General features: G+C 39.1%; 1 protein-coding gene across 9 annotated transcripts; it reads left to right on the top strand.

The window, feature by feature from the left end:
- Window positions 1-1081: 1081 nt before the first annotated feature.
- On the top strand, window positions 1082-21069 carry LOC115692496 (DNA-directed RNA polymerase IV subunit 1). 9 transcript variants are annotated; one of them, XM_056318396.1, is made up of 21 exons: window positions 1082-1407; window positions 2774-2814; window positions 3471-3609; window positions 5063-5161; window positions 6861-6981; window positions 7098-7222; window positions 8203-8256; window positions 8340-8567; window positions 9060-9215; window positions 9409-9504; window positions 9579-11516; window positions 12832-13001; window positions 13113-13176; window positions 13255-13373; window positions 14163-14323; window positions 15517-15776; window positions 15866-16039; window positions 16136-16273; window positions 18387-18643; window positions 19392-19503; window positions 20449-21069. In XM_056318396.1, exons 4-21 carry the CDS (start codon window positions 5075-5077, stop codon window positions 20623-20625), a joined length of 4437 nt encoding a protein of 1478 aa, XP_056174371.1. In that variant the 5' UTR covers window positions 1082-1407; window positions 2774-2814; window positions 3471-3609; window positions 5063-5074; the 3' UTR covers window positions 20626-21069. The 9 variants fall into 9 exon arrangements, with proteins under 9 accessions (XP_056174371.1, XP_056174370.1, XP_056174373.1 ...); XM_056318395.1 differs by having other exon boundaries at window positions 1082-1411; window positions 3471-3601; XM_056318398.1 differs by having other exon boundaries at window positions 1082-1411; window positions 3471-3601; window positions 5053-5161.
- Window positions 21070-23150: the final 2081 nt, after the last annotated feature.

Below are 23150 nucleotides of genomic sequence, written 5' to 3'. Positions count from 1 at the left end.
TTTCTCATTTATTTCATGTACATATGACATTCTGTTCATACAGTCGTTACCGTTTATTTTATTCTGCGCATAACTAACTCAGGCTTCGTTTTTTAGATTAAAAAATCTCCAACTTATAGTCTAAATCTAAGGATGAATATATCAATGGAGCTCAAAATTAAGTAATCGTCGGTGTAAACTTCAACGTGATCTATTTTTCTCCGAATATGTATGTAGAAAAAGGGAGGAGAGAAAATTAATTAAATTAATTCCGAGCTTATGTTTTCCACTTCCAAGCACAGGACGTTTTTGGGAGATCTGGGGAATGCCGTCAAAACCCAAATCAATCAATCTCGCGCGTTGCACGTACGGCAGCCTTCCAACTCATCAAAGTCCCACTTGTTCGAGTCTTTCCAACTCCTAAAGAAGAACCGGAAAATAAGAAACAAAAGAAAGAGAAGAAAAAGAAGCAAAAAAAAAAAAAGAAAAATAATATGAATAGTCCATGAATTTTAGTCTAATGTGTTATGTGATCTTTAAATTTGTTCAATATAGTCCATAAACTTTAACCCAATTTATAATGTGGTCCCTGAACTTTTCATTTATTTAATGTCATATCTAAATCTTTAGTACATGTTCAATATAATCCTTGTTATGTACTAAAATTTCAGGAAACACATTGAATAAATTAAAAATTCAGGGATCGCATTAAATATTAAGTTAAATTTTAAGGACTATATTGAACAAATTAAAAGTTAAATGATCAAATTGCACATTGAGTAAAAATTCAAGCACCGTTTGTACCAAAGCTCCTCCACTAGGGAGCTGAGGTCAAGCCAGGGGCAATCTCGTAAATTGTTGCCAACACGAGGGCCACATATAGTTCATCCGACACAGCGACAACTTCCCCGAGGATTTAAAAAAAAAAAGAAAGGAAAACCGGAGAAAAAAAAGGGGGCCAAAAAAAAAAAACCGCTCCTGCCTCGGCGACTCGCCGAACCGGGGCTGTTCGGCGACTCGCCGGCGAACGAACCGGCGGCGTTGGTATGTTTCTCTCTCTCTCTCTCCCCCTCTCCCTCTCCCGATTCGCCGTGAATCTCTCTCTCTAAACGCGCGCACACGCACGCACTGTCTCTCTAAGACTCTCGTGTCTGTCTCGTCTCCTGTGCGCAAAACCCAAAACCCCCCAATCGCTCTCCTCCGCTTTGGACCCCGATTTCGCCCGTTATTTGCGGTTTTGGCCTCGCCAAGCCCCGGCCTTTATAGCGGCAACAGCCGCGCAGTTCGGCAGGCAGCAGCTCCTCCTCCTCCCGTTCGCTCGTCCCTCTGCCTGCCTCTCTCTCTCCCTCCCTCCCTCCCTGCGCTCTGCTTCGCGGGGACCGCCAATGCACCGTCGCTACCGGGAGCTGCATTGGCCCAGCGGCGCGAGTGAGTGAGCAATTCGAACTCCCTCCCGCATTCCTCTCGCGGCTTCGCGTTTGCTTCGCCCGTCCTTTCCTTAGCCGCTGTTGATAGTGATATCGGAGTTCGGTTGGTTTTTTTTTTTGGGGGCCGTGATCCTCGTTCTGCTTCCGTTACGTGGGATGATCGCAAGTCTGCTTCTTTTTTATTTATTTATTATGAGGTCTTGTTTTGGTTTGCTCTATCTGGCTCGGTGGGCTCTTCGCGCTTTTGGCGTGATCACGAGGATCGTGTGAGGTTTTTCCCCTAGTGTGGGGGGAGTTTTTGTGGCGGTTGCTGGATTGGGCAATTGGAGCTTTGTGCATGGGAGACTCGGGCGGTTCGCCGCTTTGCATGTCGTGCCGGCGTGGGGGAGTTCCGCGGATAATGTCGGTGGTTTGCGTGCGGGGGATTTCCCGCGTTCGCGAGGAGTTTGTCGGGTGTTCCTCGCATCCTGTCGTGGGAAATTAATGGCCCGCGAGGCGACTGGGGTTTGCTTTTCGGGCACGCTCGATTGATCCATCGATAAGCCGCAATGTCGCTTTGCTGTTCGCCGCTAATTGTTATAAATGATTGGTCCTGGAGATTGAAAATTCTTTGAAGGGGGTGCTTGTACTTTGTGCAGGGACCAATATAGGTGATTTTGATGCTTTTAGTTACTTAATCAATAGAAGATGGTTGTTTGTGGACAATTTTCTGATTTTTAAGAGTCGGCAATTCATGAATACACGAGTTAGTGATCTGAGTAATGTGATGGTAAATACAAGAACTGTTATCCATGAAAACCTGTCCACAGTGGGTTCTGTCCCATTGTCTTTGCATTTTAAGATTACAGCTTTAGTTACATTGATTACATGGTCTGGACAACTTATGGAGATGATGTATATTGGATGGAGCTGTCTTTCTGACTTGACGCGTGTTCCAATCTTGCCCTCACTGGACTGCTTTTCACCTTTAAGAGTTCTGATGAGAGACGTGTACTGGATTTCCTTTCAGAGAGCTTTTACACATTTTTCATATTTATTTATACTGGATACTCAGCTATTATATCAGCAGTGTGAAAATTGAGAATCTTTGATAGCTCGAGGTTGTTCCTGAAGGAAATTGAGAATGTTAGATTGTCTCCCTTTCAATGCCAGTATCCTTGTTTTTCTAGTTATCCACTCGTGGAAGATTTTGTTTTCTTTCCTTTATAGTTAAAGTTAAATATACGATTGTTGCTCAATGAGTCATATGCTGGACAACAAAATGTGGGGTTGTTGTTTTTCTCTTTCCTTTTTTATGAGAAAGAGTTGCTCTTCTCCTTTACGCGATGGACTAATTTGACTTTTACTCTTGAAATTATTATTCGCAGGATTTACTTTTTTTCTTCCCCTGATAAGTTACATTTGAAAGGTAAATAAATATTCTTTAATGATCAACTGTATATGGATATTAAGCTGCCGATATTTCTCATTAGATGTGTTTCCAGTACTCGGCGGCTTGATCGATATCATGCATCCCAAAGACAATAAACTAAAGGATCTAGGGTGGGAAATTTCATGATCTGCATAGAAAATTGCGCAAAACACTCCCGTTGATGCGTTTGCACTTCTCATGGAGCTGGTCTTAAGTCTCTTGGTTGGTGACAATTCATCACATCCTTCGTATATCAAAGGCATATGATGAGACCCTTTTGGAGATGCACCTAAATTTTGTCATTTTTCTCATATTTAAATGCTGTCATATCTTTGGAAATAACAAGTCTTTTGAAGATTTAGGAAGCTGTCCTCTAGGTCGGATTGGTCTAAGTAATGGTTCTCAATATGTTATCGTTGAATTTACCCTAAGACTCTACAGGTGATTCGTGGGAATATATATGGCAGAATGGCTAGATTTTACTTAAATTGCAGCCCAATCTATTTTCTGTTTTTGTGTCATTTCGGTCTTCATATGGTGAATGAAATGGTTGGGTTATTGTGGAATCTTTTGCATGAATGGAGAGTTTCCTTGTGGTGGCTTATCTGATCTGTCCTTTTTCCTTCTCAAACCTATTTTGCTCACTTTGGCAGGTAGTTAGCGGAGATCCAGCAGAAACTGAGGAGCGGGCTTGCTTTTAATAGAATGAGGGCTTAACCAACTAATTGGACAGGCGATTTTGTTTCAAGTAGCTCTCGGATTTGGATAAATCGTGCTTTGAATTGTAAGCCAGTAAGTTTAACTGTCTGTCAGAATTGTAAACTAATTGGACAAGCGATATTTATTTTTATCAAGATGCTCTCAGGTTTAGATACAATTGTACTCTGAACGGCAAGTTTACAACTTTAATTGTCTGTCAGAACTGTCTTTGTTTCTGGAATTTTTGACGTATGCTAGGTCGTTTAACCTGTTTCATCCACTATCAAATCCTGTCGGGGAACAGTGTGTCTGTCTTACTTCTATTAACTCTACTCTTGAATATTTTGACTATCTTAACTACAAGGCTGTCCAATTAATAGACAAAAAGATCTACTTTGCAAGTGTGTGATGAAGTCACTCCACATTTTTGTTCAGCATATTACGATGCATCTTTCAGGTTTTTCAGTGTTCTCTCCCTGAGAATTTCACTTCCTAAACAATGAGGTTGTACAATTTAGAGCCCAGCAATCTACTTTTGACATTTTTTGGCCAGACCCAACGATCTACTTTGGAAGACCCTAAATTTCGTGATGAAGGCAGTTCAGCCTTCTATTCAACAGATCATGATGCATCTCTTCATTTTTGTTACTTGTCTTCTTGAAGATTTCACTTTCTAAAGTACAAGGTTTTACAATTGAATAGACAAAATATCTACCTTGCCAGAGCCACAATTTTGGGCTGAAGTTACTTCACTCATTTATTCAGCAGATGACGACTGCTCAATTAATGAAATGTCGAGTTACATTAATGAGCCTCAAATTACACGAATTTTCCATTTGGTTTTGTTCGTTTTGTCTGATCAATCTTCATGTGTGTTTTTTCAGTCTCGAAACTACCCTAAACTCAAAAGTAAAATTCCTTTTTTGCAATTAAGTGCGCGCATTTACTGCGCTTATTCGCGGTTTCATGTAAACTAACTGCAGGTGTGGTTCTTTCTCTTTCCGATTAGTGAAAGAGCTTTTATTGCACAAATGACAATTTATTTCCTGGTTATTGCAGCTTGATTGATTATGGTTAGAGACAAATATGTTCAAAAGACAATTTGAGTCCATTTAGAGTCGTTGCTTTCTTACTTATCCTTTTGGTATTAGTGTGGTCTTTAAGGTTTTTGCGCATCAATCTAGTCCATGTTCTCGCCAGGTTAATTTTAGCCGTCTTATCATGTGACCATTACTTTAATTGATGGTTTTGGGCACATGTGATAATCATTTTTCTGTACATAGTGATTTGGTTATCAGTTCCATACTTGACCCAATCTCAAATTCAGCTTTCTGCTCTCTTTTACATGATAAATTATGTGATTTTTCACATTTGTAAAGTCCGTTACTCATGTATATACTCTTCTTAAATCTAATTCTCTTAATTAAATGACACAAAAGCAATCACGCACTCACGCTCACGCTAGTGTATTACAAGTGATCTAATAACTCGTCATGCCAAACTTTTCCTCTTAAGAATGTTATATAGTCGATGTAGCTTATTGTAGGTGTGAATTCCAATGGACAATGATTTCTCTGAGGAGCAGCAAGTTCCTTCTGCTGTTTTGACAGGAGTAGCCTTCAATGTTCTAAGTAGCACAGAAGTGGTAAGTCTTCATCTTGTCCGGATATTCCTTCATTTGCAACCCTTCAATTGTGTATTAAGTCTTTTATATTGAAGCTGGAATGCATTAAACAAACTTTGGACAGCATTGAGTAATTAATGCTGCGTGATTTAACTACTTTGAAAATTTCTATGTGTATACGATAATGACTAGCCTTCCTAGTAACTGTGAGATTAGACAGATTTAGTGGGTGTGCAGCACATATTCTTGACCTGCTTGCCAGTTGAAGTAAAAAGTTGAACTTAAAAGTATGAAACCTTGAGACTGCCTGAGTTGATAGGTTAGAAACTTGCGTGGCTAACTAAATTTTGGCAACAGCCATCGAAAGATCTCCACAAATTTGTGATCACAAATTTATGACATGGAAGCATTGGTAGGAAAAATTGTTGAAAACTGGAGTTAGATAGAGTGAATGAAATAAAGAGAGAGAACACTAAAAACGACACCAATTCCAAAAATATCTAATATCAGTTGTTTTCTATAACAGGTTTGTCATAGACACTGTTGAAGTATTATCCCATATCGATTGACAGTGGGTCCTAAATGCTCTTTATATTCATGCGGTTTCCTCCACTTATCAGCTTAAGTTTTTGGGTTGGATTTTCTGACATGGTATCAAAGCAAGTGCTATTCCTTTCGCAAATGTGCATGGTCAAAATTCCATGTAAATGTGCGTAATCAAAATTTCACGTGGTGCTAATAATCCGGCTTACACATGAGTGGGGGTCGATTGATAACGGGTCCTAAATGCTCTTTATATTCATGTGGTCTCCTCCACCTATCAGCTTAAGTTTTTGGATTGGACTTTCTAACTGACACAGAGCAAGAACAATATCTTTTGTGGAAAGAATCGACATTTTTATAGGTGTTAGATCTCTTCTATTCTTGAGAAGTATCCTTGTGATGGGAAGGATCTCATGACTTGCTAGTGACTTGTTTGTCACCAAAGTATATTTATGGCTCTATAGTAAAGAACCTGCGGTAATATTATCTCTTTCCAATATGGCTAATTTTCGTTGAAACTCCAATAACCATAAAACATCAACATTTAAAAATAGTGACAAAACATAGAAAAGATGAGTGACATTTTGTCCGGCTTTCAATAAAGAAAACTTGGTTTGGATTTTTATGTTGGTCGCAAAATAAGCAAAGACAAACCTCTGTATGCATTTGATCTTTCTGCATGGTTCGCATCTGCCAATCAGTAATAGCTTCAGGCATGTCCTGTTTAGTCCTTCGTTCTGCATGATATGATTGCATCCGTGTCATTCTTTCCTGCCTCGTTCACTTCTGTCTTGGAGGAAGTTGCTTACTATATCACAACTCTTCTGTTGCTATTTTAACGAGTGTTCTTTTAGCCTTTATGTTAGTAGTGAAATTTCTGTCTTTAATTTGAGCCCCTTTGTTTTTCTTTTCCTTATATTTTCATTTACTTGTTAGCCAAACCCACTCAATGGGATAAGGCTTCTTGGTGTCGTCGTCGTTCTTCAATTACTTGTTTTGCCAATCCTTTCCGCGCCTATGATCTGCCATTAGCAGACAGCGCACAAATGTTGGACATCAGGCATGCCTTGTGCAGTTAATCTAGTATTGGTGCTGGATATGATATGTTCTAGGTTGACATTCAGATTTTTGGGCAACTTTGCCTTCTCAAACAACTTATACACTGATATTGTGACAGGAGAAGATATCTTCAATAACAATCGAGTCTGTCGGTGAGGTCAGTGACTCTAGATTGGGACTCCCAAACTCCTCTGGTCAATGCTCCACTTGTGGCGCCAAAGACTACAAACAATGTGAAGGTAATGGTGCATACAAATCTTTGAAACTTTCTAAGTTTAGTGCCACTTTAAGTCTCCTCTCGATATCCTTTTTTTTTTTTTTTCCTGTTGAGTAGTTAATCATGATTAATCATCAGGTCATTTCGGATCTATCAAGTTGCCATGTACAATACTTCACCCGTATTTTCTGTCTGAAGTTGCTAAGCTGCTGAATAAGATATGCCCAGGTTGTAAATCTGTGCGGCAAGATCTACGGGTTAAGGTCAGGTACCTCATCTTGCTGCTGTCCATTCAGATATATTTGGTAGAGTTATATCTTTATGTAATTAAAATTTTTTACTGTTGTTGCCTGCATTTCCTTTTTCTTGTCCTGTTCGCTCAGCATTGGAGCAACTTAAGGAATGAAAATTTCTTACTGAAAAATCTACTAGATGAAGAACTGTCTGTGGACTCAATAACAATTAACTAAACTCAAAGACCCACGTAAGATTTTGGATTGGTCTGATCTACTGTCTCAAGTATGTTTTTGGATAAGCACCTACATCTTTGTTCTACTCGATTTATTTTGTCGTCAGCAGGTTGAGTAGGTCCACCCTTCCTTGGCTTTAACAGTTGAAATGATTGCGGGATGAATATGATAAATGTAGTTTTTAATGATCATGTGAACGGTCTACACTGGTTTAGACATTGGCGTGTTTCAAGGCTTAAATATTGGATTGCAAATCTGCTTGCAGGACTGCGTTTCTTCTTGGAAAGAATTTGAGGAGGTTAAGAAACCCCTTTGTGCATTAGAATTTGAATGGTGAAATTATACCCCCTTTTCTGTCCAAAACTAGTGGTCAGGATTCGTAAATTGTTGCATGTATGTTTATCTAGTTGTGGATTGTGGAGCTTGCTAGTGGGAGTACTTCCTATGTACCATACACCATGAAACCCAATGCTGTTATCTTGTGGTTCTTCTCTTGATTTGTTTTCTTTACTCTGGGTGTATGATTAGAAATTTCTCTGGGACATTCTTGCTCTACTTTGTTTACTGTAGCTTGGACAATGTGAAGTGCATTGTAATCATGCCATTTTTTTTTTGGTGTTTTTATTTAAACCCAAATGTCTTTTTGACTTGCTTCCTCTCACTTATCATGAAAAACGTTACACTCTCTCTTGTTAACGTTTTATCTTTTGAGCTTTATGCCTTTTCTCTCTGCTAATGCTTCACCTGTTTTACTTTGTACTTTAATTTACCAGAAGAGTAGTCTGAATCAGGTACATCATGGGACTAGGGGTTGCAAATACTGTCTCGTAAGTTAATTTATATTTCTGTAAGATTCTGCTTCCGAATTTGGCCTTCATAATTTGGTGGTAACTATTTGTGCATTGAGCAGCCTACTCAAGTAGATTGGTATCCGCCTATGAAGTTCAAAGTGTCATCTAAGGATCTTTTCAGAAGAACTGCCATCATTATAGAAATAGATGAAAGTTTTCGAAAGAATATACAAAAGAAGCTGAACAGGAGGATTTCTCCCACTGATTACTGGGACTTTATCCCAAAAGATCCAGAACAAGAAGAAAGTTCACTGAAACCAAACAAAAGGGTATTATCGCATGCTCAGGTAGCTCATCCTCTATAGATTGTCTCAATTTGTTGTTATTACTTGTACGAAACTGAGAGTTGAGACATTCAGTTGAAAATATATACGATAGACATCATCAAGCATTGTATGCGCAAGAACTCCAAAGTTATATTTTTGACACTATTCAAGTTACTTTGGATTTGAAATTGATCGGTTTCAATCAACAGTAACTACAGGTTCTTTTCAGAGGATGCTATTTTAAATCTTTCCGAGCGAAGGGAAATGAGAGAGAGAGATATATTATGGTTTGTACTGCGTTTAATAGGAATTGAACACCATGATACTACTATCGGCTGACAAAATTTTTCTGTCTCATGCCCTGTCTCCTTATCCTCTTACTTAATTTCGCTTAGTGAATCTCTTTCCATCGATTTGTAATGTACTGCTCTCTTTTCACACATGCACAGTCATAATTTATTATTGTCTCTGTAGTTAGCTTGATGTACTCTTGATACGCTTCTTTGCTTTCAGGTTTATCACTTATTGAAGGACGTCGATCCTACTTTCATTGGAAAGTTTATCTCAAGAAAAGATTCTCTTTTTCTCAACTGTTTCCCAGTAACACCAAATGGTCACCGTGTTACTGAAGTTACTCATGCATTTTCTCATGGACAGCGGCTGGTCCTTGTAAGTCCTTTTCTGTCTTAGTCAAAAGAAAAAGAAGCAAGATTGAATACAAATCTCACAATGAATACTTAGTTGCTTACCCACTTAGGGAGTAGTCTTGTTATTGCTGCTTTCTTTCTTAATTGGATTTTATATGGCTGGCTAGCCGGCTAAGTTTGGATGTATTATTCTCTTTGCTGTAAATTTCTTTCAGGATGACCGAACGAGGGTGTACAAGAAACTCGTTGATTTTAGAGGGACAGCCAATGAGTTGGGCTCTCGCGTCCTTGAGTGTCTTAAAGTTTCTAAGGCAAGCTCTGCAATCTTCTGTTAAGACTTTCGAGAATGGTTAAGCTCTATGCTTACTGGTTTATTTTCAAACAGCTGAACCCAGACAAGTTATCGAGTACCGAATCTGCTTTTGCCCAGAACAGAAAGAGCAGGGATTTGGATTTCACTTCTTCTGGTTTGAGATGGATGAAAGATGTTGTTCTCGGGAAGCGAAGTGATTACTGTTTCCGGATGGTTGTGACGGGTAATCCAAACATCAAGCTCAGTGAAATTGGTGTACCGTGTCATATTGCAGAGAGATTGCAAATTTCTGAGACTTTGAATAAGTGGAATTGTGAAAAGTTAAATGCTGTCTGCAGTTTACTGCTGCTTGAAAAGGGTGGCATGCTTGTGCGGAGAAAAGGGCGTCTCGTGCGTGTCAGTCACATGAAAGATCTTCTTTTTGGAGACACAATATACAGGCCATTAAGTGATGGAGACATGGTTTTGATAAATAGGCCTCCATCTATACATCAGCACTCTCACCTCGCATTATCTGCCAAGGTTCTACCCATAGCCTCGGCTCTTTCTATAAATCCGCTCTGCTGTTCCCCTCTTCGTGGAGATTTTGATGGTGACTGTATACATGGATATATTCCACAATCAGTGGATGCGAGAGTAGAGCTAAATGAGCTGGTTGGTGTGGATAGGCAGTTGTATAATGGGCAAAGTGGCAGGAACCTTCTTTCTCTTGGTCAGGATAGTCTGATTGCTGCTCATTTGATATTGGAGGATAGTGTTTGCTTAAACCGCTTCAATATGCAACAACTTAGAATGTTGTGCCCTAATGAGTTGCTTCCTCCGGCAATTGTGAAGTTACCTTCAGTAGAAGGTGGAATCTGGACTGGGAAGCAATTATTCCAGATGCTTTTGCCTCCAGGATTTGAGTGGTTTTCGTTGTCAAATGGTATTGGCATTAGCAATGGGGAAATTGTCTTTTCTGAAGGATCTGCTTGGCTTCGAGATGCTGATGACAATCTCTTTCAGAGGCTTATCACTTTTGGTCAGAGTATGGTTCTTAACGTTCTGCATGCTGCTCAAGAAGTTCTTTGCGAGTGGTTGTCCATGAGGGGTTTTAGCGTTTCATTATCGGATTTGTATCTTGCATCTGATTCATTCTCACGGGAAAATTTGATTGAGGAAATCAGTTGTGGTTTGCAAGAAGCAGATGAAACATGCAATATTAGACAGTTCATGGTGGATTCTTCACGGGATTTCCTGGCTGGAAATGGTGAAGAAATTAGTGCTATGGCCTTTGATTCAGAACGCTTGTGCTATGAGAAGCAGAAATCCGCTGCCCTTAGTCAGGCATCTGTTGACGCTTTTAAGAGAGTTTTTCGAGATATACAAAGTTTGGCCTACAAGTATGCTAGCAAAGACAACTCCATGATCTCAATGTTCAAAGCTGGAAGTAAGGGTAATCTGTTAAAGATTGCTCAACACAGTATGTGTGTTGGCCTGCAACATTCACTGGTTCCATTGTCCTTTGATATACCCCATGAACTTTCGAGTGCTTCTTATAATAACCATAAGGAAAAGAATATAGATCATCTGCATGATTCTCCGTGTCCTCAGTCTTTCATCCCATTTGCAGTGGTCAAGAACTCTTTTCTTTCTGGTTTGAATCCATTAGAGTGTTTCGTACATTCTGTGACAAATCGAGCTAGTTCCTTTAGTGAGAATGCTGAAGTTCCAGGAACCTTGCACCGGAAGCTTATGTTTTTCATGCGCGATTTGTATGTTTCCTATGATGGCACAGTTAGAAGTGCTTATGGGAATCAGCTCATAGACTTTTCTTATGGCATTGAGGAGCAATCATCTATTCCCTGCAGCCGCAAAGATAGTCTCTCCTGCAAGAATACAAGATCTGGGGAAGGGATGGGAGGCCAACCTGTCGGTTCAATGTCTGCCTGTGCCATTTCTGAAGCTGCATATAGTGCTCTAGATCAGCCAATCAGTCTACTTGAAACATCACCCTTGTTAAATTTGAAGGTAATCTCTACCCCCCACCCATGCATTCACAGACCCATGCAGTGACATCTATTACTTTATTGCCGGAAGTTGCTTCTATTTCCTGTTTGCAATTCAATTGTTTCACATTTTGGTTATGTAAATGTTGCATATTATTACTGAGGCAGTGGTTCATTATTGTTGAAAGAATCAGATTCTGTCTTTATATTCTCTTCCATAGATCATGGATTGCAAAGGCTCTGTTTGCCCCAAAATTGGCAGTGGGAATGCATGTTCCTTTTTGTGGTACACTAGCGATGTAGAATGCTATAATTAAAATCAGAAATCTAATTTTACTTGGCATATTGTATATACTGTCATTTTTTGATTAGCAGTACATAATTAAAGAAAAGTTTTTAACTGTAGCTTGTAAACTAGTCCTTATCTGAATCATATAGATAAAGTCAGCAGATAACTTAGCGATTATGTCGAAGAAGCTTGTGTGAATGACACAGTGTATGCCTTTAGTTCCACATGTTCTTTTCAATCGTAACTGTTTTCAACTAAAAAGACAATTTGTCTTTTTTCCAATGAAGAGATTTGGTGAAGCTTAACTCTAACATACTGCACTTTAGACATGCTGTGTTCTTACCATTTCAAATGCTGGAGATATCCACACTCCTCTAACTTTCATCTGATACGGTTTTGTGACCTAGGAGTTACGATGGGCAAAGGGTTCACTTGTATTTCTGGAATTGCGTCTTTAACCTTTTGAACTTTCTTGGTGTCTTGTCTCTTGCTTCTATTATTTTTTCTGTTAGTCTATGTCTTGTGTTGTGTTTATCTCGTTCTGAAGGGAGGAGTCAGCTTTTGTACTTATTGAAGATTGGCCAAAAACAATACACTTTTGGTATAGACTTGTAAATGCTGTGATTTATATACAAATGCTTTGTCTTGGTGCTCTACAGTAGATTACTTTTACTTATAAAATCTCTGCAAAATATAGCTGCATTACTTGTAAGATTTTGAGGAAAGGACTATGCAATTTATATTCATTACTTATTCTAATGCATTATGTGTGATTTGTATGGTAATCCTAACCTAAGCTTCTTAAAATGGGTGGGAATTACGGTCTGAATTTCACAATAGAAGAACTTGAACATTTTTCCCAGTCTCACAGATACAGGTAAATTTTTTGAGATGCTACTAGGGATTGAACAATGTGTTGTCTGTCTTGCTTACATATCACTGAAAATTATATGCTGAAAGTTGCAGATGAGATTTGTGTGATCAGATATTTTCACTTGATCGTCTATAAGAAATGCCTAACAAATTCTTGTATTGGTACACCATGCAGAATGTGCTGGAGTCTGGTACCAAGAAAAGCAACTCTCGTCAAACGATGTCGATATTTCTCTCTAAGCAGCTTGCAAAACATAGGCATGGTTTAGAATATGGAGCCCTGACAGTTAAAGATTATCTGGAGAGACTGTTCTTTTCAGACATCGTGTCAACCACAATGATTATGTGAGCATATATAGCCCAAGTATTTTTTGTATCATTCCCATTATTCTTTGCTGACTTTGAGCATCGTCATAACCTTCTTTACGATAGAAACTGATGTGCATTGGTTATTAGTTTCTCCCCAGAGAATTATAACCAGAATTTGGGTCCATGGGTGTGCCATTTCCATATAAGAAAGGTAACTAGTTAAGGAAATCCTTTCTTTTCCAGTTTACATCAGGCTCCACTCTCTTACATAATTATGCACCCACCGTAGGACATGATAACAAGGAGAGGATTGAGACTTGATTCTATCATTGGTTCTCTTCAGAGGAGATGTCATACTTTCTTGAAGGAATCGAGAGTTGACCTTCCCCTGCTGCAGATAACTACCAAGTAAGCCTTCCTGGAGATTATACTACTGCTTACTGGGTTGGTTGGGAGTTGGTCTTCACGTGTAAGAAGTTCACTTGCCTACATAAAGTACGCGCAGTGATACTTTCTCATCAGTCATTGGCTACCTTCTCCCTTTTTCTGCTTTTTGTGTGAACCTGCTCACATATGGTACCCAGCGAGTAAGAAAAATTTAAAGTAAAAATTTAGTTTCTCATTGTTAAATGACATCATGTGGAGCACCAGGTGGTATATTTTCCATTTCCACGTTGCTTTCTTAACTTTAATTAATGTTCGGCCAATTAGATCCTATGTTGCATTTGATTCTACACATGGTGCCCTTTTGATTTGCATGGATTCTGTAAGCTCTAGAATGGCATCAGTCGCAATTTTATGTTCTTAGCTGCTCAGAGAGTGTCTAATGGGTCAAATGCCCATGATGTGATGGCTGTCACACTATTTATGAAAGCTGCAGCATGTAAGCTGCTTTGTGTATTGGGTTTGTGTTACTACCTAGTGTTGTTAAAGCTCCTGAAGGAGATATGGAATGAGTTCTACTTTGATGTACTTCCGAGTTCCCATACATCCTACTGATCGGTATACCTTCTATGATTCTGGCTAAATCCAATTAATCCAGTATGCCTGGACTTATCTGTTTAGCCTCTTATATATTCACAATAAGTGGATTATTGTTTTTGGATTTATCAGTAGATTGTGTTTCCACCGTGAGATTTGACTATCCATTAAGCACAATTTCCTGTGACTTGGTTGGTAACGTATTTGCTGGTGCAGTGATTGTTCATTATCTGGCAAAGAAAGGGAAGTTGCAGCTAATATCTCTTGCATCACAATCAGCATGGTCGAAGAATCAAAGAAAGTTGCCACACAGCCCACACTTTTGAAAAAACTTCAAGAACTCGTGATACCTTGCCTTCTGGGAACAGTAATTAAAGGTTATCTAGGAACTTTATCTTTGTTTTGATGTGGCTCTTACACATGCAGGAAATAACTTTGCTGAAAGAAAAAGTGCATTGGAGTATGATCATTAACTTTGTTGAGTCTGGATGCAGTAATACATATCTTACTTGTATAGGAGAAAGTAGTTTATGTGACGGATACACCATGTGGCAATCATGACGTGGTATAATTGACCAAATTACATTGCTTGCGTGCTACGAATCTCATCCTACTTGGTGCCATGTGCTTATGCGTCTCACTTTTGATTGGTCGGTTAAACCACATGTCATTGCCACATGGCATATCCGTCACTTCAAATATTTTCTCCATGTATAGGCCACCATAGAGACTTGTTCAAAACTTATTTTTGCTGTTATAATCAGAACATCAATATAGTTATTCAATCAAATGAAAGGTAATGCCACGGGCAACATCAAATAGAAACTGGGAAAGAAAACATGAATAGTACACGTAAGTGTTACTGATTTCGTATATGCTAAATGGGAAATAGACTCCCTGCAAAGTGAGTAGTGTGCAACACGATATAAGAATGCGATGTACTTTATTTGTCAATACCAATAAAAAATGCCATGGATCTAAATTGTCGCATTGTTGCCATAATTATGATGAAAGAAAACTGACTTGTTAATTGATGTTTAGCAGGAGTAAAAGGAAGGATAGAGTCAGAGTAAACGAAAAATAGAAACGCAACTAATCCATTGTTACTCAACTCTTGAGAGCACTGCAAAACTTTATATAGAGATAGATATGGTATCCATACTTTAGTATCAGGCTAAACCCTAGCCAATGCCTAAGGGTGAGTGTTAGAATTTTTAAATAATACTCCACTCTTAAAACTGGTAGCTCATTCTCTATGTAGTCATTCTGTAATTTCTGAAGTTTCAGTACTTAATGATAGTTCACTAGTATATAAAGGAAACGGAAACATACATGATCTGTAACATGGGAAACATTATGAAGTTGCTCCAGTAATCATTGGTAGGTACCACCATGCTATCATACTCAATGCACCTTACACATTGTCTCAGTGCAAATGTACATGGGCACTATAATACATTCACCTAGAAATTCACTGCTTGCATGTGGTTTCAATAATTATTAGTCGAGTTAACATGATTTGCAACTTCTTTGTATCGATGTCAAGCTGAATGGCTCACTTGTTCTTCAGGATTTGTGGAGGTTAAGAAGGTAGATATCTTATGGAGTGAAAGCAGCAAGCTAAGCAAATCTAATCCTATGTCAACTGGTGAACTCTACTTGAGAGTATCCATGTCTGCACACTCTGAGAAAATGAAGCTCTGGAGTGCACTTATGTATAATTGTGTTCCTATTATGGATGCTATTGATTGGTCCCGCAGTCATCCGGATAACATTCGTGAATTCTCATTAGCATATGGGATAGACGCTGGATGGAAGTACTTTCTTAATGTGCGGTTCTCCAATAAATTTCTATTTGCTGCTTGTTACAGTATGAGCCAGTTGCTAACGTGATAATTGTTGTGTAACTCTCAATACAGAGTCTGGGTTCTGCTGTATCTGATACGGGCAAGACTGTTCTCACTGAACATTTAGTTCTTGTTGCCAATTGTCTATCGACAAGTGGGGAGTTTGTTGGCTTAAATCCTAAAGGGATGTCAAGACAAAGGGAAACATCATCTGTCTCATCACCTTTTGTTCAAGCGTGCTTTTCGGTTGGTTCTGGGCCCTCAACATGGTTTACTTCAGCCTTTTCCATGAGAGATCTTTTTCGATATGTTTTATAACATGGTCTGGGTGAAATGTTGCAGAATCCTGGTCCTGGTTTCATTAAAGCTGCCAAGGCAGGAACAGTGGATAATCTACAAGGGAGCTTGGATGCACTGGCATGGGGTAAAGTTCCTTCACTGGGGACGGGTGGATTATTTGAAATAATATACTCTGGAAAGGTAAGGATTTTGTCGTTTTCCTCTTGATATTGAGAATATCAATTTAAGGTGACAAATGGACTAGTAAGGTTAATCAAACTGCTACTTTTATATGAGAAGCTAGTACATTGCAAGCACGGTTCACCTGGAAACAGCTAGAACCATTGGATAGCAAACACTAGGGCTCTTCGATGTTTGAAAATTTGGAACTATTTTTGATGCCTTGTTGGCTTGATAGCATTTTATCCCGGCTCCAATAGTTAGACTCCTGTCACACTAGCAGCGAGTGTAGCCACCATGATACTGCCACTTGTTTTTGAATGAGATTGCGATTGCAGCTACTTGATTTGAAATCTGACTTGGAGAAATAGGTACCTAAATGGGTCAAGGTTGTGTGGTTAATCTGTGAAACATTCTAGTCAAGTATACTGATGTTCTGTATATTATTAGGTGTGTTTGGGGTTCCTATCAAAACCAATATCTTCAATTTGTTAAGTTTTTAAACCAAAAAACAATAACTTCATTTTTTCTTTAGTTCAAACCATCGACAGTTTGTCTACCTATAATAACAAGTTCAATATTAACTCAAGTCCTATAACCGCAACATCAAATGAGTAACTATTAGAAAGTCCAACCCAAAAGCTTAAGCTAATAGGTGGAAGGAGACCATATCAATATAAAGAACGTTTAGGACCCGTTGTCAAGTGACGTGGGGCAATACTTGTACACCACCCCTCACGTAAGTCGAATTACAAGCGGGCACATTGAACATTGACTACGCACATTCACGTGGAAATTACGTACATTCGCGAAAGGGATAGCACTGGCCCTGATATCATGTTAGAAAGTCCAACCTAAAAGCTTAAGCTAATAGGTGGAGGGAGACCACATGAATATAAAGAGCATTTAGGACCCGTTGTCAAGCGATGTGGGACAATAATTTAACAGTAACTATTAAAAAACTCACCCTAATGCCATTGGGGAAACATCTAAAAGAAGCATGTAGTCAAGATAGAAATTATTCATCTTAAAGTATTTTAAAAAATTGCTAATAATACCAAATTAAAGTGAGCGTTTAATTATAAATTATCAGAAACATAGTTTTGGTGTCTTAACAATGAGAGTAAAAAAAACCATTCTGCCTATAGGAATTTTAATTTTTTTTAATTGTTTATAAACATTACATTTCACTTTGAATTTGTTATCAGTGAATCGAAGAAAAAGAGTTATCTACTTGGTTTGGAAAGCAGTTAAAGTGAAATTGAACTGCTAACTCGATGAAATAAGCCAGATCAAACCCAGACCAAACAACCCAAATTAGCTCAGGTTTTTGTTTTTCTAAACACTTGGTGGTGGAGTTTAGGCATCTTTTTTTATTTCAATGCTTCAAGTTAGAGGTGCTGCACATAAGACCCTTAAGAAAGGAATGGGAAAGCCTACTTTTTTTGTTGGGGACTTACTCAACACTTACCTTTTGCATTGCACATGTGGTTTCTAAGTTTGGGAAGGTGTCTTAACATATAGTAAGCCTGGAATATTGCTTCTGGTGAGCCGATTCTCTGGCGAGCATGTTAATACTGATGCAAGCTCCACGGACAAAGTGGTCGTTCATGCTTTTAGCTTGAGATTGCGAATCATGGGAGATGTTCTGAGAATTTGCCTTACCCAGGGTATAGGAATGTCAATTCCTTTCAGGCTGACTCATAAGCAATTAACTGCTATTTATACATTGTACGGTTCTGAGATGAAATTTATCAGTTTTATTCTTTGTTAACTCATTGGAATGTTTGAATGTTGTTGGTTAACAGAGATTACAATTTTATGAAATGAAGAGGCTTCAAACTTCTTTTGATTTAGTTTGTGAGTCCGAGTATATGGTTGGTTCCACAGAAATGATTGTCTTCTAAATGCCCCTGTCACATCCTTAGCGATTCTGATTGATCATTATCTATCTTCGCGTGTAAAAAGTGTTTGTGCTACATATCTGCAGAGGCATCTTTAACCAGTACCTAGATTAGTGGTTTTTTATTTAATTGATCATCATTAGTTTCTGTTGAAAAAAGGATCACCTGTGTTTGTCTTTCAGGACTACCTTTTTTTCAGAACGTTATGAACTTCTGTTTGTATTGATCAGGGGCATGAGCTTGCAAAGCCTGAAAGTGTCTACAATCTGTTGGGTAACCAAGTTAGTTCCACACGGCAGAATGTAAAGCTAGAAGTGCCTTATGCTGGCCACCATATGTCAGACAGAGGTGGGGCGGAGTTTGTGCAGGCTGGTAGTGTTTCTAAAGTACTCAAGAAACTGGAAATCAATAAGTCATTATTAAGGAAATTTATCACATTTAATGACATCCAGAAGCTGTCGCTGGAGCTGAAAAAAATATTATACAAGTAAGTTATTGACGACTTAATCGTTTTTAGACTTGTCCATTATATGAAGAGTTTGATGCATTATTTGTCTCGGGTAAAACCAATCTTTGGAATTGCCTTTCTTGCGTTTTCTATAGATATTCAATTCTTTTAACCCCCAAGCATGCACTTCTACATTCTGTGCACATACTGGATTCCCAAATTGCATGACTCAAGATACATAGAATTCATGTCCTTGCTACTTATGCTACTTTGCTATTTTAAATTTGGCTTTGTAGATTTTTCTCTGTGAAGCAAAGTGGACTAGGGTGGTCTACACATTAGGTACTGAGAGAGACTTGAAAAATTAGTAATTCTGGATCAGGATACTTTTCTACCCCACACAAGGACCGGGTTTTCTGACATTTGCTGGAGTTGAGAGCGGCTCTTTGACCCAAGTCCTGAAAATCCTTTTCTTTTCAAGTCAATGGTTGTAATGAAAGAAAATTTTAGTTTGAAATTGAATCTGGGCACATGCTGCACATTAGCTTTGTGTTCACTGGAAGGATTCTGCATCAGGAACTGGAGTGCTAGACCAAACAGTTACCTGCATCTCCATTCATGCTAAAAGTGTGCCTCGCAAAATTTTGAAGACTTGCATGAACCTCAAGTTGCAATTTCAATTAAATTGAGAAGTTTCTATGAACCTCTTTTCAGGCTTTTGTTGCCGGAACGATGATTTTGATGGTATCAATTATCATCTCCTTGATGATATGTGTTATTGATGTAGGTACCCGATCAATCACCATTTAGGTGAACAAGAAAAGTCGATCGTGATGATGGCTCTGAAGTTTCATCCTCGTGGAAAGGAAAAGATTGGAACTGGAGCTCGGGATGTAAAGGTAATGAGATATATACACATACATTTACCAATAAATTGAATATATAGCTGACAGGTGTAAATAATATGCCCAATGCTACTGTATCTTTGGCATCTTCTAGCATTATCGTGAAGAAAATTAAAAGGTATGCTAATATTCTTGTCTGCCATGCAGTAGTCAAAGATGAGTGTAGGTCAGTTTACGAAGGTGATGGTCTTTCAAATTGAGTGCTTTGTCGAAAAGAAATTTGTAGTCACTTTTGGCACAGGACTTTTCCCCTAATACTTCATCTGTTTCTTGAATTGAAATGGATAAACTTGCCGTGATTGTTAAAAGAGGAACTGTAGGTGTACTGAGATTGACTTATAAAATTGGTTTCACAGATTGCGAGTGGGAGTGGGCCTTGTAAACTAATTTTGTAAACCGTTCTTAGCATACCTCACATTATTCTCGTTAATACCGGCTGAATTCTCCCTGCGAGGAACATTACTCGAGCATGTACTATCTGTTCCAACTAATCCCACTTGGGTTTCTCGAGCGGAGTAGAGCATTAATGAGATCAATTCCTTATTAGTATTACTTCCTTGGAGAATAATGCGGCCTTGAGCTGATATGAGGCTCTATCCAAGGGAGTTCCACAAATTATTGAGGTTATGATATTTGCAGCTTATTTTGCAAGAACGAGTTTATAAATACAAAAACACAGCTGCTTTTCAAAACAAAAGATAAAGATTTTCCTCTGATCCCTGGCATATGTATAACACAGGAAATTCTGCACAAGCAAACCACAATGTGATTCAAATGTTGATTGCGGGGAACTCATGCTAAAACTTGCTTTTTTTTTTTTTAGGTCAGAATGCTCAGACTAGCTTCATATTGTTCTTTTATCTGGGAGTTTGGTTTGGAGAAACTTTTGCCCTGGCATAGGCTGACTGCTGATTTTTTGTCTTTACCGTCATCTCTCAGGTTGGACATCACCCCAAGCACCAAGATTCTCGCTGCTTCATGCTGGTCAGAGCTGATGGAACGGCGGAAGACTTCTCTTATCACAAGTGTGTTCTTGGCGCCCTCGAGATAATTGCTCCCGAAAGGGCAAAAACCTACCAATTGAAATGGTTGAAACACGAGGTGGAGCTGGTATAGAATGCTACGCTTCTGTGGAGAGACGGAACGGCATGTACAGCCAAGTACCTGTAATCAGCGTTCTCTTTTTATCTTTTTTGGCCAATTGATTAAATAAATGGTTGTCCTTTTCCACGCTTCTTTTTGCTCCTTTTACTGCATTTCGTTTGCCTACTTATTTGATTGGCAGAAGAGATGTAGTGGAAGCAGCAACGAGAAGCTCTTAAAGCGCATCCATCTTTCCTGTTTTCTAGTAATGTATCGGAAAAATGTTGCACTCGTTTTCCATGTAAGCTTAGTTGTTGTACCTGGTCGATCGCCTTTTGGTGATTTGCGCTCCCGCTTTCTGTCCTTTGGGAGTGAGATAGACCTCTAATGGACGGTAACCTTTTGTCGTGACGGTAGGTAAGCTCTTCTTTCGTCAATCGAAGTAAGTCGATAGAAGTATATCGAATAAGTTCTGAATTTGCAAACTTGTCAAGTAACTATTGTCCCTCATGGTTCCTCTGTCTTGATCCGGTTTTGATTCGAGTCTTCCTTGCCTCATTCAAGCACAAAAGGCACGATTTAATTCCGGTATACGAACCCTTTATTTCGATACTCACCCACATGCGTAGAACATGACATTCCTATTGAACGAGGTACAATGAGGATTTCCTACATGTTCTCTTGATTCATGTCATTTTCTTGTAGGCATCAAAGTACTATAATATTTAGTAAAAGCGGTACTATTTTTTTGTTTCTTCTGCAAATGGATTTTGAACGTGCTGATTTTGATCTTTTTGTATTTCTCCATGCTGCTAAATTGGACTATTGACTAGCATGCACATCCGCACGTTCGGCATTACTATCCATATCCTCTCATCAATTTTCCTGTCGTGTACGTCTTCTCAGTCTACAATAGGCGTTTCCCATCATTTTCGGTTCGGCGAAAGGCGGCCGATTTCCCGAGTTCTATCATGTCAAGTTTGATTCTTTCAGTGCATCTGATTTGTTTTAATCGTCCACGAACGCCAAAAATGTGCACATTCTGATTCACATTCTTGTATCCCATGTGCGCATTCTTTTGCAAGTTAAATTTCTCTTCTTGATGGTGTCTTAATTGTCAAACCAGTCTGACGCCTGTTAGTCCCAAGATCAAATGGATGATCGAATCAAGATGAACAAAAGTTGTAGTGTTTGAATTTGCTCATTACTCGAAAGATATAAATTAACTGGAGATTACATCTTATAAGGCAATGTACGTACTGCGCAAGTCTTCCAAGTTTTCAATGACAGTATGCCCAACGCGGATAGAGAAGTGAAAGGGAGATCATATTCAGTCGCGCACTTGATTAAGTCCACACTTGATTAAGTCCACCAAACTATCAGATTTGCGACCGCCAGATAAAGACTAACATGCTCGCACTCTATTATAATTGATTCCATTGAAAGTTGGTGTTATCCCGGGATCATGATAACAATGGTTTGCACAAATCTTATGTTACATCTATTTAAGTATATACATGCGAGAACTCTATATTTTATAAATGCAACCAAACTTAGTTATAGGTCTTTTCTCTATTTAGAAGATGCATTTCTCTCCGCTCGTTCAAGGACTTCCATTAACATGGGATTATCGCTGCGATCGCCAAACTCAGTTAAGCTTGTTCTGTTGTTCTCGACGACTACTGATTATGTCTTGAGTATGTATTATTATCACAACAACATTCCTATCGGGTGTGTATCAGATTGCCCAGCAGATCCAACTTACGTTTTCTCACTTCTAACAATCTAGACTTGTGCAAATGGAGGAAAGAGCCGGAAGTCCGAACCATCGCATGCTCCGATATCATCGCCCAGATTCAGGCCGTCGCTTTACCGGCGCGACGGACACAAATCAATCTCAAAGCGGAGATTCATCTCGAACTCCGGATTCATGTTAATTTCACGAACCGTGCGACCAAACAAGTATCTAATTTTTACCTCCAAATGCAACTAGGGGGGTCGAGCTTCAGATCTGGACGTGACATCTCGATGTCTGACCCGTGTGGCCATGAGATCAAGACGGCGAGCCCATCCTTATCGACATTCCTGCGAGGGGGTTTCGTAAGGGACCAAAATGAAAAGGAGGCGAATTCACGGAGGCCCACGCGCTACTACTATTACGGGGATGGAATATGTCAGGAGTCCTTTTCAGCTAAAAACACCAAGGACAAAAGTTCGTGTCGCGCCGCCCGCCCTTCTCACCTTTTGCTCCGGTCCGACCGGAAAATGATGGGCCTCATGATTCTCGAAAAGTTATGTCGGATCTCTTCGTGGGGGAAAATTATTGCTTGATTTGCGATGATGTTAGCTGAAGAACAGGGCAAACCGATTAATGATGACAATGTGTACATATGTTCAGGTTTCGGTGTGGGGTGTAGAGGGCCTACACTTCTTTGCTTCCTTCGAGTCAAAACCGAACTAATCGCTATATTTACAGAAGGTGCATCGATGCATTCTCACTCGCTCTTTTTGAGAGGATAAGATTTCCCTCGATATATTAATCCCGATTGCGAAAGGAC

The sequence above is a fragment of the Syzygium oleosum genome, unplaced genomic scaffold, assembly GCF_021117445.2.
Source record: "Syzygium oleosum isolate NSW1041296 unplaced genomic scaffold, Sole_v2.1 Sole_v2.15, whole genome shotgun sequence".
Lineage (NCBI taxonomy): Eukaryota > Viridiplantae > Streptophyta > Magnoliopsida > Myrtales > Myrtaceae > Syzygium > Syzygium oleosum.
This window is presented reverse-complemented; position numbering and strand designations above follow the sequence as displayed.